General features: G+C 33.7%; 2 protein-coding genes and 1 long non-coding RNA gene across 4 annotated transcripts; 2 read left to right on the top strand and 1 right to left on the bottom strand.

Moving 5' to 3' along the window:
- Positions 1 to 2,732: 2,732 nt before the first annotated feature.
- Positions 2,733 to 6,543, top strand: LOC124433941. Of its 2 annotated transcripts, XM_046983810.1 has the most exons (11): positions 2,733 to 2,977; positions 3,107 to 3,254; positions 3,333 to 3,454; positions 3,615 to 3,823; positions 3,906 to 4,098; positions 4,184 to 4,278; positions 4,491 to 4,563; positions 5,011 to 5,232; positions 5,440 to 5,478; positions 5,685 to 5,819; positions 5,922 to 6,543. In XM_046983810.1, the coding sequence occupies exons 1-11, from the start codon at positions 2,915 to 2,917 to the stop codon at positions 6,021 to 6,023; spliced, it is 1,401 nt and encodes a 466-aa protein (XP_046839766.1). In that variant the 5' UTR covers positions 2,733 to 2,914; the 3' UTR covers positions 6,024 to 6,543. The 2 variants fall into 2 exon arrangements, with proteins under 2 accessions (XP_046839766.1, XP_046839770.1); XM_046983814.1 differs by lacking the exon at positions 5,440 to 5,478.
- Positions 6,544 to 10,087: 3,544 nt separating this feature from the next.
- Positions 10,088 to 11,248, bottom strand: LOC124435855. Its single transcript, XM_046985802.1, has 2 exons — positions 10,924 to 11,248; positions 10,088 to 10,604 (listed from the first exon to the last, which is right to left on the bottom strand). The coding sequence occupies exons 1-2, from the start codon at positions 11,246 to 11,248 to the stop codon at positions 10,279 to 10,281; spliced, it is 651 nt and encodes a 216-aa protein (XP_046841758.1). The 3' UTR covers positions 10,088 to 10,278.
- A 3,084-nt stretch (positions 11,249 to 14,332) lies between these two features.
- Positions 14,333 to 15,548, top strand: LOC124442690. The gene is made up of 2 exons (XR_006947333.1): positions 14,333 to 14,530; positions 15,222 to 15,548. It is a non-coding gene; the product is annotated as an uncharacterized LOC124442690 (long non-coding RNA).
- Positions 15,549 to 17,382: the final 1,834 nt, after the last annotated feature.

The following is a 17,382-nucleotide window of genomic DNA, read 5'->3' as shown; positions in this document are numbered from 1 at the left end:
TTACATTTACAGGGTCGCTGTACAAAAGATAAACCATTGTTTTATGATGGAGTAAGTGATTTGTTGTGTGAAATAGAAGTAAAATAATACGTTGTCAGTTCTTTTGAACTTTTCAAATGAGCAGATACGTAACACAATAGTAGCTATAATTTGCTTGTTGAAATGCTCATCAATGTTGTTTTCATTGGACCATATAAATATGTTAATTTTCACTTACATAACTTTTTACTTAAACAGATGATTGTTGTACCAGATAATAACACCATGAAAAAAGTTCCAAATATTGAAGGAATGATTATTTATCGTAAAGACAAAAATAAACTTTATGTCCAAGAAGATAAAAAACTAAAGGCATTGGCTGAAGAAAAAAGGTAAAATATTTTCAACTGCTTCAGAATGTGGTTAGGGACAGTGCAAAAAATTTATTGAACTATGGCAAGTATGTCAGTATGTTATCCTGCACATTTTGCAAATTTTGTTTAATTAAAACTATTTACTTTGTAGATTTTTCAGACGCTGAACAAATATATTTCTAAGCTCGAGAATGTAATCAAAACCATCAATGTTACTTTAGTTACCTCATTCCTTCCTTGTATGTATTCATTATCATGTAAAATTTTTAGCATTGATGACTTTGAATTTTGATTTAAAGAAAGGGTATTATTTAACTTAAAATCACAGAAAGACTTGAAATTGTGGAATTACAAGTTTAAAAATGAGACAATAGCAATTTGCGCTGAAAAGCATAGATTGACAATAAATTAAGTCACTTTCTTATGTCACAAACAAACATAAACTAAATAATCAACATTTAGATGATATCTTACCCTCAAAGATACTCAGGGTGAAAAATTCGAAAAATTATGGAAATGTGAGACTGAGATGTGAGAACAATCATGTAATCGGTTATTGTGCTGTGCCTCCGTAAACATTTACAACGAACGAGGAGCGGGAATCTCAAAAATGCTGTGTAATTAATCTCTAAATTAAATTTAAAATATTTCGACTTGCTAATTTATAGGACGACTTTGCAAACAATAAAGAATTCATTACAGTTCATGTTTATAAATCATCTAGACGAAGAATTTATCATCAGGGTAAATTATTCATTTTGTGTCTCAAAAACGCTGTGTATTTAATCTCTAAATTTAATTTGCTGTTTTTATTGTTTTTACAGGTTCAAGTGGTTATCGAACTGCTTCTAGTAATTACATCTTTTCACTTCGTAACAAAGACAATTTAAGTCCATTTAGATCACCAATCTATCGTTACGGCGTCCAGGCCATCTATACTTACCCTAGCTATGGTCGCACTTTTGGAGCGCATGATATTCACATCACAAACAAAGCAAACAAAAACAAATATTCCTTCAACAATTTAGTAGACCTATCGTCCTCCATCTGGTTACAGTTATGGCTATAGTAGCACCAAAGCTCTTCTTGTAGGTTCATACAGATTTATACCTGATGAAGTTGAAGTTTATTATTACGTTTAACATTCACGTGAACTTCACGTGACTTCCTGTATTGTTGTGCATTCAGCCATGACTTGAAAAGTTCCAGTAGATTTTGCAGAAAGTTGTCGGACGGATATACTTGAATGTTTTTAATAAATTAGTTCAACAAAAAGTTTCTTCGGAGTTTTTTGCCACATGTTTTTAAAGATAATTCCAAGATTCGATCAGAGTTAAAAAGAAGGGCAAGAGAATTTGTCCATTCTTGTTGTGCTGCGCATTTGTAAACACTCATACAAACAAACTGCAAAAGAAATTTCAAATGCGCCGCTTAAATATAAAAAGTAACACTCTAATTAACATAAATTTATATTCGTCATTTCATTGATATTATAGGTTCAGAGGTAGTTGGCGAATGAGTTCCTGTAATTATATCTTCTCAAAACAAACACAATTTGAGTCCATTTATATCACCTGTATATCGTTACAGCCAATATGCCATCTATACTAAAAGTAGCCGGTAGCCCTAACTGTGGACCAACGTTTGGAAAAAAACATGACTTAAACATTGCAAGCAACGGTAACAAAAAGAAATATTCCTACAGCAATTTTGGAGAAACATATAGCCTTGGCCCTTGGCATATTTGACTCCTGCCTGAGAACTAGGGATATTTCATAGAAATGTTCTGTAATGTAAGAAAACTAGATCTTGCAAAGATAAAAATACTGTGGAAAGATCTTAAATGTCTACCTAGATACAGCATAAAAAATAAACTGTAGAACGACTTTACTGCGCATCTTACAATTATTAACTATACACAATATACGGCACTCAGATTAATTTCTTCAAAAGTTAAATTCATAAGTAAATTTAATCATTCGTTGGAATTCTTGAATCTTCACATAATGGAGCTTCTTCCATAGATGAGAATCAAATTTAGAGAACACTGCACAGGGAAAATGAGAATATTTAATCTAAGATATACAGAACTCTTTCATTGTACGGATAACTATACTACATGAAATTGACGAAAGCAATTTATACAACGTTAGAAAAGAACACGTCCATTTGCAAAGTTACTAATGATGGTAATACAAGAATCGCACAAGTAGCTTACATTAGTGTACAGAAAAATCAAATTACACAATGTGATGACCTTGATACAATAATTAATTAAAAAACATTTTTATCATTTGAGACAGTCAATCGCGATATCTGAAAATGGGTCATCACCTTTGTGTTATTTTCCCATTCAGCTATATTAGGAAACGAAAATATGACTTTGATACAATAATTAATTAAAAAACATTTTTATCATTTGAGACGGTCAATCGCGATATCTGAAAGTGGGTCATCACCTTTGCGTTATCTTCCGATTCAGCTTTATTAGGTAACAAAAATAGAAGATACACTCTCAGAGCAAGCAGAAAGCTCTTGACGGCATTTTGAGAAGAAGAAAAATGAAAAGCTTGTATTTTCTTGTCACATTTCTACTTGAGACCTTGAGCAAGCCTCAGTACATGGTAATGTTGTTGTTTGAATTTCCTTTTATTGCAATGATACTGGTTAAATTTCATTTTGTCAACATTGCACCACAAAATACGGAACCCTAATTTAGCAAATATCTGTAATGCTTTTGAAATTCTTCATAGAAAATCAAGATAGTTAAAGGAAACGACCCAGGACCATGTTTGGATAATAGCAGTGGAGAGATGACGTTGGTTCGCGATAGACAGAACAAACCTAAACTCTTGATATGTTCAAACGTTAGCGGTATATTTGGATGGAGAACTTTTGATGGTAAATAAAATAGCAAAGTCTGGGTCAGTATATTTTGCACAACAAACATGCGTGAACTTTTTTACTATTTTTTGTTAGGTTCTGGTTCTCCGGGAGAATTTTTTGACCCTGTATACGACTGCGCAACAATATTGAATAAAGATCCAAAAGCTAAAGATGGATTTTATTGGATAACACTTGGAGAAAAGAAACCAAAAATGGTAAATATAAGATCAATGTTGTATTCACAGACTATGTGGCAACATTAGCACGTCCATTTACAAATATATTTTAAAATTTAAATTCTGTTATATTGTGTGTAGAGAAGACGAATTTGATGAACAAATTTTTAAAATTCCAATGAGATTATTTTCATTAAAGATTTATTGTGACATGACAACTGATGGGGGTGGGTTCATGTTGATTGGTCGGCAAAATACATCCGTTACATGGACAGTGCCATCGAACAGCAAGACCGTGGAGCCATTTGGTGAACCTCATTGGATAAGTTCATTAGGAGAGGCTCCAATGGTTGATTTTAGAGTACAAATGGCCACTCGAGATGATTTTAAAGCATCAAAAGCTCATTGGTATAAAAATGATGATGAATGCACTTTCATAAAGTTAACTTTCCAAAGGGAATCAAATTTCAGTCAGTGTCGTTCATTTCAGGTTTTACAGATTTCGAAATCCACGAAAATTAAAAAATTTGATGATTTACAACAAAGGAGGCTGTACAAAAACATCACCTGGGATTGGTGACGTTTCCTTTGTGAAAGATCTAATGACTGATAACGTTGTGACAACAAGTTTTCGTTGCTCAAAATTTGGAGTTGCACACAATGAAAGAACACGGTTTGGATGGGTATATAGAGAAGTTTCAATTATTGGGTTAATATGAACGATTTGCGTTACGAAAGATGACGAGACTGTGTTTTCTGTATTCATAGGCAAAAATGAACGATTGTTTAAGCAGACCTTGTCCCTGGGGATTTGCTTTTCTCGATAAGTTTCTCTATCAAACTGACTATTCTGGAGCATTCAGGTAACATAAGTGAAATTATAAATAAAATTTGTTTCCTGTATTTGTTCAACATACACAATACATAATACAGATTTGACAACATATTTATGTTAGCACTTTAAAATAAAGGAAAAATAATTAGAAATAGAGACGATTTATATTGAAATGAAGATGGTGTAGAACTTTCTTCTTTAGCATTGAACAAATTAACTTTCATATTATTTAAAATTCAGTTACAGTACGATAAATCAAATTTCTGGTATAAATTTTGGAGCAACGGCATTGGTTGGCTGTGACAACGGAAAGGTTATTATTTCACTATATGAATTATTTTGTTTTGTGAAAAATATATACATATATAGGATGTTTAGCTGAATCATAACGTAGATCGTTCTTGTCTGGTGATGTCTTTGATTCAGTAACATATCCTAATTTTTAAAAAAAATCAAAGACGTTATTGTAGAAACTAAACACGGCGAAAGCGAGCCAATAAGATTTTTAAATACTATATATGAATGATTAGCATATCCAACTTGAAATATTGGCCTCAATGTCATATTGTGAACGATGGATGATATGACAATCTTTTATCTTTGTTGATCACAGGATCCTTCTTTACTACTTTACATTTTCAAAAGCACTGTCTAATATTCTTTTTTTCTTATCATTCTGAACACAACTCGGCATTTCGGCCGTGTTTAGCAATATATAATTATAGACAATTTATTACTGAAAAATTATCCTTTTATACAGTGCTGTGGGTGTTATGGTCCTAGGAATGGGAAAAACAATTATTGTTTTAAAGAATGTGAGGCAAAGAATGGAGGAACAATAAAGAAAAACGTTTATACATGGTTTTGGGTGCGTTCTCGCATTCCTAGAAGAATCTGGAGCAATTGTTTGGATTACAAAATTATCGAAAATGGAAATGCTGTTTGGTACAAGTTACTGGGTAGTAATGAAGTACCTGTGAAAGTATGTAGTGCACGTGTATTAATTATTGGCATAGCATTAATGATAAGTGTACAAACAGTCTCAATCAATAACTAATCAAATTGTTTTTTCTAGAAACCCTAGAAACCATTCTTAAAATTATGCTAGAGAAATCTTCAGAAGGCGTTTATTAATCAATTTTTCAACCAAACATTTTTCAGAGGTGCTAAAGTATTGTTTATTTTTAAGGGTCGTTGTGCAAAAGATAAACCGTTGTTTTATGAAGGAGTAAGTGATTCTTTGACATACAGAAGCTAATCATTATTAGCAAATTTGCAAATATTTCATCATCAAGAAGTCACTTTTATATTTGCGTATATAATATTATCAATATACGTTTAAGTAAACATATTGCATATGAGTATTTTGTGTGTTGAAATACTTGTTAATCTTGTTAATCTTCACTTGCTTACATTTAGTCTTTACTTTAACAGATGATTGTTGTACCAGATAATATCACCATGAAAAAAGTTCCAAATATTGAAGGAATGTTGGTTTATCGTAAAGACAAAAATAAACTTTATGTTCAAGAAGATAAACAACTAAAGGCATTGGCTGAAGAAAAAAAGGTAAAAAATCTTGAATACATGTATGAATTAGATGATAGCTAAAGCAAATTAAGACAATCAACTACTACGTATATTTTCAATTTGAAACTGTTCATTGTGTAGGTTCTACAGACGCTCAAAGATGTATCTAAGCTTGAAAATGAAATCAAAAATATCAATGTTACTTTGATTAGAAGATTTGATTCTTTGCTTTCACGTACGTAAATATGATTTAAAATTTTTAAATTACGGAAATTTTTTTATTGAAGGAAGGGTAAGTTAGCTACTTAAAACGTAAAAAAGTTCTCAACGTAAAACTCGTTTGAACATAAAATGAAAACAATTAATTAATAAGCAGAAACATTCTATTTCTGTTAAAATCAACTCGCTACATCTAAGCAAGCGCTTAACATCTACATTGGGAGAAAATGGAATATATTAGTCTCAAAGCTTTATTTTTATAAGTTCGTTTTTCCACAGTAAAACCATTATAGAATCAAATATCAATGACCATACTACCCTTTAAGTGGTTATATTTTGTAGCTTCTTCTAAGGTTTGAAAAGTATTGATCACTTTATTGTTCTTCAAGACAAAGATTTTCAATTTCGTTTTTGTCGCTTTCGTTTTACTGCTTTTTTAATGGACTACTATTTTTTCTGAAAAGTCATTTCATACTACTTGTGAATAATAATTCTAGGATTCGCCATATATTCAATTAATTAAAAATTTGATGTCAAAAACAAACTATACTGGATGATTTTTTTTTCAATCAAGTTTCATTTTGTTTCGTGATTGTTGCCATGCAACCGTGGACAATAAAGATTAACACTCCATCATTCACTCCATAGAATGGCACCGCAAATTACGTCTATATACATAGAGAATGACCTGTAGTTCTAAATAAGGATACCATACACCAAAAATTAGGTTCACATTATCGGCCAAGTTTGCCAAAGTATCGACTCCTTTACAATAAATTTACCATATTTCAATATAGCAAATCATTCGGAAAAAATCATTCGTAGCTTTTGTTAGAATTTATTCGTTACATTCAAAATGTTTTGAAAAAGTAATTAATTATCGTAAAAGTTACTCAAAATGTAAAAAATTATTATTTACGCACTATTTTTATAACAAGCATTTACAACACTGTAATAGTTTATCGTGGTGAAATTGTTCTTAACTGATAATTCAATCATTTATGTCTAAGTAAAGGACAAGTGAAGTGTATGTATGAATGTAATATATCAAAGTCAATTATGCGAGTGTGTGATGCGATTTATGTCAATATGGCGTATGGTAAGCAGATCGATGCTTCTAAAATTGTTGTTGACGAAGGACTTTTAGCTATGATTTCTTTAGTGCTTGGGAATCGTGGCCGTTATACGGCAGCGAAATCCTACATTCCTGCAAATATATTTCAAATGGACAAAAAATGTAGCCATAAGGCGCCATACTATTATTTACTTTATCATAAACAAATGTTTGGGGTTTTCAGTTTATGATCATTGATCATTCAATCATTGGACAGTTATACTACATATTGTTTAAGATTTGAGAAAACTAACATTGATTACATGAGAAGCTGTTTACTATAACCTGTGATTTTGAGTCTTCTGATCCATGAAGCTTTTTATTTTGACAATTTGACTGGAATGGTGGCCTGAGATTTGCCAGGCGGAAAGCGAATTTTCAATATGAACATAATAGCCCAAAATACTTTTAAAAATTACAATAATAAAATAGAGAAGGATTATTAATGCTCGTCTTTAACTTAAGATTCAGATGAGTTAATATATGACGAGGTTTTAAATACAAGCATAGGAAATATGTGAAGAGTAGAAATTTAGAGACGGAATTAAGTGAGAATGGCGGTACATAAGTTGAAGGTGAATGAGTTACCGTTGGAGGGTTTGCTTGATATAGAAGGCTTTCATGAATCATAAGGAGATTTGGAACGGAGGAAGTTGATGAATTGAGAAACATTAAAATGGCAGCGAGATGAGCATGATGGCAGGTTTCCCTGGGGAGAGATTCCCGTGTTCTGATATTGGTGTAATGACGCGTTTGACCACATGAAGCAGCACGACATTGAATGAGTATAACACCGAGAACCCTGGTTATGAAAGGAAAGAAAGAGACGCTCGAGACAAAGCCGTTGAAAGGCAAGAGTTGCAGAGTCGAGTGATCGCGTACGTTAGTAGAACAAATCATGTTCACCGCTTCCTCTGAATAATTTGAACCCAAAGATCTTATTCACACTGCTCCTAAGAAAATCATGTACTTCTGTCTCCCTTTCACTGGCCTACACTGTCTTCAGATTCGCACTCAAATCACTGACTCTGCAATGCTGCCTTTCCTCATATCAACGTTCGCTTTGTCTTCGTTCTTCCAGGCGTCCTCTTCTTTCCTTTTAGGATAGGTTCCCAAGCTCCTGAGATCTGGTGTTGTATACTCATTCAAGTGTCGATGCTGCTCTGCATCGTATGTGGGTCAAACCACGCGTCATTTACACACCAGAATATCAGAACACTTGGGAATCTCTCCCTTAACAGGGAAGCCTTCCTTATGTCCACCACCATCTGCAGTTCTTTCTCATATAAGAAATACATCTCACCCTGCCGATTTTAATGATTTCTCAATTCTCTTCCTCCTCCGACAAATATGACCTTATGATTCATGAAAGCCTTCTTATATCCAAACTTAAACCTCTCTTAACACCCAAGGCAACTCAACTTCCTTTCACCTTCTTTAATATACCGCCATTCTCACTTAATTCCGTCATCTAAATTTCCTACTCCTCTCACATGTAATTTAACACCCCATATTATATGCTTGTATTTAAAACCTCGTGTATATATATTAACTCATTAATCTGAAGATGTCTTAAGTTAAAGACGAAACGTAATTAATAAATCCTTCTCTATTTTATTATTGTAATGGCTTTTTTAAAAGTATTTTGTTGGGCTATTATGTTCATATTGAAAATTGACTGGAATGGTATTAAACCTTAGTATTTCACATACATGGAATGTTGTCACATATTGTCCCCTTTTCTAACTGAACACCTCATGTAGAGATGTAAAGGTCTGTCAATCTACGGCTCATACCAGATTGTTTGCCATAAATTCCAAAGGGCTATTGATGTATGAAAAGCATTTTCTATAAAGTAAAAATGCCTTTCTATGTATGCAGGTAAACCTTGAAATTTGGCAAAACAGCAAAGTATTTTTCATGATCACTAGGTAAATTTTGTGATGATCATTATAGTTTCTAAACTAAATTATTTCTGATTTACATTTAAACAAGCTTTGATCATATGAAAAGATATTTATCATAACCAGTAAGCATGACACATGAACCAATTTTAACATTCATGTAATTATATAATTAAAGACATGTTGGTTACATTCTGTTTGTATTTGCAAATACAATGCTACTAGTGATTGCTATATAGCACACCTTGCATATACTTACAGAAGATAATAGTCTAGTGAAATGCCTAATAAACATTTATGGCATTAAGCTGTCCTTAACTGCAAATTTTCACTCTGATAATTTTTGCTTAACCTTTGGCAGAAAAATTTTTTAGTTTTTTCTCAAAAGGTGAATTTGCTGGCACTGATGTGGAGATGGGTAAAGGGTTACAATAAACTTGCATGGTTTGAAGTCTGAGCCTTTCTATATCTATGAACTGTCACTTGTAATACCAAATTTCTAACTTAACTAAATTCATTACATAGAGGTTTGAATGGGGGTCTCTAGGGGGGTCTATGCCTGACAACTTGGTAGAAATTTTTAAAGACTATATCTGTTTTTGAATAGCATTATTGTAAAATAAATTTTACGTTCCTACACATGCTAATGAGCCATATATTTGGCATGATAATGAGCCTAAATATTTGGCAAAACATTCAAGTATTGTTCACTTCATTTTTTTGAAAAACGTAAGCAAAATGTTTTGTTTTTACGCAAAAACGATGCCCACAAATACATTTTGTATTGCTCTAAAACGCTGAAAATGGCATTTTCAAGGCTCTGAAATTCAAAATTTCTCAGGGGAGAATGCCTCAGACCACCCCCCAGGTGCGGAGCGCCTTCGACGTTTTATGACTGATGTTTGAAAAATCCTAGATCCGCCCCTGTATGGGAGTGAGGGTAAAGCATAAATTTGCTGACTGATAAAGAGAGTAAAATATTTTCACCAAGACAGACTGTTTCAAAAGTTTAGCTAATGATGAATGCTATTGATGAATGACATTTTATAGCTGCTTGTTGATGAAACAAATTTACAAGAAAGATGAAAAATTCAACAAAAAATATGACAAAGTTCAAGAAAAAATAGTTATGATGTATGAAATAACCACGTTCAGCTAAAACTGGCAGCTCTCTACAATCTACGAAATATACTCAAACAATACGTCATTCATTGCTGAATTGACAATTACACTGTAGATCACGTGAAGTTCACGTGAAATGTTAAGCGTAATAATAAACTTCAACTTCATCAGGTGTAAAGGTGTATGAACCTGCAAGAAGAGCTCGGGTGTTACTACTCGTATAGCTGTAACCAGATGGAGGACGATAGGTGTGTCCAAAATTGGTGTAGGAATTTGTGTTTTTGTTTGCATTGCTTGCGATGTGTATGTCATGTCCACCTCCAAACGTTGGTCCATAGTCAGGGTCAGTATAAATTGCGTTGTTGCTGTTTTGATAGACATCAGATCTAAATGGGCTTAAATTGTCTTTGTTACGAAGTGAGAAAATGTAATTACTGGAACTTGTTCGATAACTTCCACTCGAACCTATAAATATAAACAAGCATAGAAAATTAAGATCATTCGATATCTTCTCTTAAAGCTCATCAGCAAAACCTATATATATATAAATAACATTGCAAATTAAATTTATGTTAAAATAAAGTAAATAGTTTGAACCCAGGAGTATCGTTACTTGTTTGTGGATGTAGATCATCCAGAGTTATGTTAAAATAGTTGTTCACTTTTATATTTACAGGATCTTTTGAGATTTATTCTCCTCATGTAAGTAGCTATTCCAAAAATTATTAACATGAATCTTATTTTTTTAGAAAAAGTCGAAATGTTCTAAATTTTTACAACGTACCACCCCATTGGTTTGTTGAATATCCACCAAAGATGTATCGTCCAACTTTAACTAAAGTTATTGTTTTTCCTCGATAGTCACATTTTGAGTGGAAAATTCTAGAATTCCATCCATCAAAGGAAGCTCTCCAACAATAGCTCAATTTAGTAAATGAAAACCATTGTTTTAACTGTTGCAGGAAGCTTTCTGGTTCGCCTTTAAGTATCAATGAAGTCGAGATGTCACCTAAAACATTGTTTACAAATACTATAGTGAATTTGTTTGTTACATTATGGCCGTATACCCAGAATATGCTTTGGCAACGGGAAATGTGTAAATGATGCATGGAGCAGGGGCGGATATAGAGTATGTCAAATCCGTCGCGCGACTGATGTTTGAAATTCAAAAATTACCTATTCATATTAATTAAAAATTCATTAATTATTCTTATTTTCTTATCGCACTTACTTCGTGATAAAAATCCCGCATTATTTATTATTGAAAACTAATGACTAATCCAATGAATATCTCGTTGGTAACCAGATCAGTTGAATTTGAATTGACCTGGAATAACCGACTGATAAGCGGGGTGGCTTGACTGGTTAAAGGAGTCTATGAACGAATCTGAAGGAGTCTATGAACGAATCTGAAGACAGTGTAGGCCAGTGAAAGGGAGACAGAAGTACATGATTTTCTTAGGAGCAGTGTGAATAAGATCTTTGGGTTCAAATGTATTGTTGAGGAAGCGGTGAACATGATTGTCAAATACTGGCCTACACTGTCTTCAGATTCGCACTCAAATCACTCGACTCTGCAATGCTGCCTTTCCTCATATCAACGTTCGCTTTGTCTTTCGTTCTTCCAGGCGTCTCTCCTCTTTCTTTCCTTTTAAGGATAGGGTTCCCAAGCTCCTGAGATCTGGTGTTGTATACTAATTCAAGTGTCGATGCTGCTCTGCATCGTATGTGGGTCAAACCACGCGTCATTTACACACCAGAATATCAGAACACTTGGGAATCTCTCCCTTAACAGGGAAGCCTTCCTTATGTCCACCACCATCTGCAGTTCTTTCTCATATAAGAAATACATCTCACCCTGCCGATTTTAATGATTTCTCAATTCTCTCTTCCTCCTCCGACAAATATGACCTTATGATTCATGAAAGCCTTCTTATATCCAAACTTAAACCCTCTCTAACACCCAAGGCAACTCAATCCCCTTCACCTTCTTTAATATACCGCCATTCTCACTTAATTCCGTCATCTAAATTTCCTACTCTCTCACATGTAATTTAACACCCCATATTATATGCTTGTATTTAAAACCTCGTGTATATATATTAACTCATTAATCTGAAGATGTCTTAAGTTAAAGACGAAACGTAATTAATAAATCCTTCTCTATTTTATTATTGTAATGGCTTTTTTAAAAGTATTTTGTTGGGCTATTATGTTCATATTGAAAATTCGCTTTCCGCCTGGCAAATCTCAGGCCACCATTCCAGTCAAATTGTCAAAATAAAAAGCTTCATGGATCAGAAGACTCAAAATCACAGGTTATAGTAAACAGCTTCTCATGTAATCAATGTTAGTTTTCTCAAATCTTAAACAATATGTAGTATAACTGTCCAATGATTGAATGATCAATGATCATAAACTGAAAAACCCCAAACATTTGTTTATGATAAAGTAAATAATAGTATGGCGCCTTATGGCTACAGATTTTTTGTCCATTGAAATATATTTGCAGGAATGTAGGATTTCGCTGCCGTATAACGGCCACGATTCCCAAGCACTAAAGAAATCATAGCTAAAAGTCCTTCGTCAACAACAATTTTAGAAGCATCGATCTGCTTACCATACGCCATATTGACATAAATCGCATCACACACTCGCATAATTGACTTTGATATATTACATTCATACATACACTTCACTTGTCCTTTACTTACGATTTTGGATGTAAATTTCTGCTGATAAAACTCAAAACAATGTTGGCTTTCTTTTGAACATCAATGACTGAAATGTCGCTCGCGAGATCGTCGTTGCCAAGCATTTAAAATTTATCCATAAAATTCCACTCTCAAAAATTCACATTTTGGACAGCAGCATTCATGTCAATATATGAATTTGTAAAAGATTTCCATAAATTCCATCTGATTGTAGTTTAGTTTCTATCATGCTTATAAAAATTACTATAAAACGATCAAACATTCAATTCAGACAGTGAGCTTGACTATGTTAGTTCAGTTGGCTATCAGTCGAAATCCGTCAAACCAATCACAATAAAGCAAAAATTCAAATGAACCAATTGTAAGATAGCAATTGACTCCCTTATACGTCCGGCCACCCTTATTATCAGTCGAGACCATTCCAGACTGTCCACTGATCTGGCTATTGACCAATAAAATAAGCGTTTTTGACGTTCATAGACTCCTTTATCCGTCGAACCAGTCAAGCCACCCCGCTTATCAGTCGGTTATTCCAGGTCAATTCAAATTCAACTGATCTGGTTACCAACGAGATATTCATTGGATTAGTCATTAGTTTTCAATAATAAATAATGCGGGATTTTTATCACGAAGTAAGTGCGATAAGAAAATAAGAGTAATTAATGAATTTTTAATTAATATGAATAGGTAATTTTTGAATTTCAAACATCAGTCGCGCGACGGATTTGACATACTCTATATCCGCCCCTGCTCCCATAACTGCCATAGTTTACCTCTACCTACTGTTGACCAATTGATTCTCTAGAATCGTGGGAGTGAGGACAAAAAAGTAAAACATTGCGATGGGCTGGCTTCGCCACTGAATGACGACATATGTAGTATATAATTTATAATATTTATAAATAGATATAATTTGCATATTTACTTTGATCTGCTATTTGATTGGAAAACATTTTCAGAAAGTAACTATTGGTGTGTTGCTTGTTTCCTCACGGTCGCCATTTTGGTTGAACTCAACGAAAGATTTTCCTCTTTTACAATTCAAATTTCAACCAACATGGCGAATATGTCTTTGTCTTTTAACACCATGGGGTATTGTTAAAAACGATAACCATCTATGTGAATGTTTATTCCAATTGGCCTAATGAGACAATATCAATGAGCAACAGCTTTCGCTCTTTAGATTTATCATTTCTGTAGTCTATTGTACTTCATGATTGTACTTCTATGAACCAATTCTACTCTTCATTGAACCAATCACATAAGGGGTTTACATGTTACGTCATGGCCTTTATTTTGGTCGTCAATTTTATCAATGCTTTTTCAGTGAACAGTCGTCAATGAAAGAGCCACATTAGGTTTATTAAATCTGTGGAGGTTGGTTGCAATCCAAGAGTACTCTGTTCATGAAGGTGGATAGCAATCAAATATTTTTGAACAGCTTGCTTGCTTCTATCTGATTGATATTTGTCGAGTGAAGATTTTCTGCAGCACAAGGCAAAATTTCGATGTGTTGATTAAATGCCTCGGGAAGTTCAGGGTAGTGACGTTCAGGAAATTATTCCGTGGCTTTAGATTTGGTTGAAGAGAAGAAAAGTTCTGTTTCAAGCCCAAAAGAAGGTGGATAGTGTGACAGATCGCTCGGAAGATCTTGGCGCTGGACCCTCGATGACTTAAGTAAGATAGTAAGGTTTACGTTAAAGTTAAATAGAAGAAATAAAGTCTTTTTAAAAACAGGTGCTTGTAGAGTAATTATAACACCGCAATGCCTTATGACTTCTTGTTAAAAACTTCTGTCAATTTAAATTTACATGATAAACGACAATTGTTAGTGAACCTTTTTTAAAAGTGATTGCTTAAACTAAAACAATTAAATTAGGCAACAAGTTTTCGCCTTAAAAACTTTTATTCTTTAATTTAATGAACGCATTTCATAATGCCTGGTTTATACAGTAATGAAAAAAACATCAGCGAGAAACCTTAACTTTTCTATTCTTCTTTGAAGCTTATAAAACAAAGCAAATTGTTGATCTGCGTACAGTAGCTGCTGCATGGTCTAGCTTATTCTTGCGATTACTTCAATGTTAATGTTCTATGCTTCGCTTATTGTCTTTGTTTGATTTTTTATCAACAGTTGTGCGTGTGCTTATAGTTCACTTCGTTTGATAATACCATGAAACTTAAAATCTTAGCTTCTCAATATTAAAAAAGAACATCACGACATTTGAACATTAACTTTACAGATTCAAAAAGATAATCACTATGAATGTCCATTTTGGGTTTTAGAACTACTATTCTCTAACTAGAACCGTACAATTTGGAAAATATGCGGTCTTATGATGATCTTTGTCGTATTTTATATTTTTAGACAACAAAGTCGTCGTGAAAACGTTGCAAATGGAGGAAACAGATTATCCATCGAAACAAAACATCCCTCTTTGTCCTTGACATCATTTATTCCACTGACCACCTATTTGTCTCTTCTGCTATCATTTTTGTACATGTAGCCGAGCATGTTAAAACCATGGCATTCTTTTTTCTTTTTCCTATTTCTAACTGGCTTTAGAACTGGATTTAGAAATATTTAGGAAATTTGAGATTGAGAAGATGTGTCGTAATTGTTTATTTGCATGTAAACTGCATGCACTAGTACTTCCATAACATTGAGTAATGTTATAGAACTTGCCTCACATCATCAACATGCATTAATTTTTCTATGGATGTGCTTTTTGCGTTCGGATCTTGCATGTATCATTGAAATTAAATCTAATTTACAATAGATCTGTTCAGTGGCGTAACTAGCGAAAAACATTTGGTCGGGCTCACGAGGCGCCACCATGGTTGTAAGCATGGCTGAAAACCGTAGGTCTTCCAGGTCTTGTAAGCACCCATGTGCGATTTCGCCTTCTCGTGCTTCTTACAATCGGATAGGAAATTCTTCATGTTTTTGAATCCCGTCCGCTTCCATGAAGATGACGATCCAGGGCAAAACAAAAGACAAGCCAACAGAACAATGCATTCTTTTCTGAGCTACCACAAAGCCAATCTTTCTTCGAGTACCAACTTTCCTGAAAGCTTCTATTGCCTGTAGTCGCTTGTAAATTTGGAATTGGCCGCTGCTTTACGAGTATATTTTGCTCGCCTGATTGTCGAACAGAAAATGGTTTCTTTTGTAGTTCACTTATTATATCGATTTTATTAGCCGAAGCCATTGTAATGTAAGTTATCACGATTTCCGAACGTATATTTCGAAAGCTCAAAATTCAAGTCACGCTTTTGAAAATGAGCCCGACTTGATGTTGTTTAACGTTTGAGTTTGCTCGGTTGCTGTCAACCAATCAGATTGCAGATAATCCCACTATAGATTTTACTACTTGGTCGGGCTGAATTTTCAGAGCCCGACTAAACTGCGTAATGCCTGGCACTAGAAATGCACAAGTCATTGTTGCTAAGTAACGTTTCAAAATATGATAATTTTGCTAATAACGACGCAATTTGACAAATATTACACTAATAGACTGTGGATTATTCCAAAAAGAGTCGCAGAATTTAAAATTTTCGCAAATCTAATTTTAAAGAAAACAAATTTTTCATTTTTGGGAAAATATTTGGTCGGGCTGGGCCCGACCAGCCAGACCGCTAACTACGCCACTGGATCTGTTATGTACCGTTGAAAAAGAAATTTACAATACGCTAGCAAAGTATTGCAAATTTTTTTAAATTCAACGTCTAGCTGTTTGAGTTAATGACCGTATCAGTCGAATAAGCTGTCCACGTTAAACATTTATAGTCGCTTTATTGTATCTATAATTGAACCTATAATTGTACCTATGATTGGAACTGTTATAACATTGAGGGATGCTATAGCAGTTTCAACATAGTAGTTAATGTAATTAACTTGCAGTAAATGTAGCAATAAGTGGTAAATGATCAGGCAATTTGGATAACCATGTTTTATTATGGTATAAGTCTTATGGTATCATAAGAAACGTATTGGACCTTAGAAGGAAGGAAAATATTTCAAAAGCTTCTGAGTGCATGTTTATCCATTGACATTGAATGAAAACGATATCGCAGTATCAAATATTTCACATTTCAATGTCTTCTGCAAATCATCGTAAAGTGCAAGTTTCGAATGAAATCAGTTTAAAAGATCTTCTGCAAACACTAGTTCTTCAAAATACATGTGCTTCAACAGTTTTTCCTGATTGTGTGCAAAACAAATATTCTTACAGTTATCAATAACCGGGGGCAACAGTTGCAGATTAAGACAGCGGTATGTGTTCGTCTGTTTCTTTGCTTGTTTTGCCATACCACTAACTTGTTGTTTAGTATTTTTCAGATGCGGAGGATGACAAGATCAAGATGAAGACATAGGTATATGTCTATTTGTTTTTGTTCTGCCCCTGACTTGTTCTTTAGGCTTTTCTTTCAGATACGAAAGACGAGAAGGTCAAGAAAAGGAAGTCAGGGCTGTAACTGTGTTGGTTTTTATCATTCATCAAATCTATCACTTTTTTGTTGCTGTC

The sequence above is a fragment of the Xenia sp. Carnegie-2017 genome, unplaced genomic scaffold (genome assembly GCF_021976095.1).
Source record: "Xenia sp. Carnegie-2017 unplaced genomic scaffold, XeniaSp_v1 HiC_scaffold_1, whole genome shotgun sequence".
Taxonomy (NCBI): Eukaryota; Metazoa; Cnidaria; class Anthozoa; order Malacalcyonacea; family Xeniidae; genus Xenia; species Xenia sp. Carnegie-2017.
Note: the sequence above shows the minus strand (reverse complement) of the source record. Positions and strands in the feature narration are given on the sequence as shown.

Excerpts from the sequence above, each read along its gene's own strand:
- LOC124433941 (XM_046983810.1), top strand. The coding sequence starts at position 2,915 with ATGAAAAGCTTGTATTTTCTTGTCACATTTCTACTTGAGACCTTGAGC. Across the intron at positions 4,099-4,183 it reads AAAGAACACGGTTTGGATGG|GCAAAAATGAACGATTGTTT; the intron begins GTATATAGAGAA and ends CTGTATTCATAG. Across the intron at positions 5,479-5,684 it reads AACCGTTGTTTTATGAAGGA|ATGATTGTTGTACCAGATAA; the intron begins GTAAGTGATTCT and ends TTACTTTAACAG.
- LOC124435855 (XM_046985802.1), bottom strand. The coding sequence starts at position 11,248 with ATGCATCATTTACACATTTCCCGTTGCCAAAGCATATTCTGGGTATAC. Across the intron at positions 10,605-10,923 it reads TTCAACAAACCAATGGGGTG|GTTCGAGTGGAAGTTATCGA; the intron begins GTACGTTGTAAA and ends TTATATTTATAG.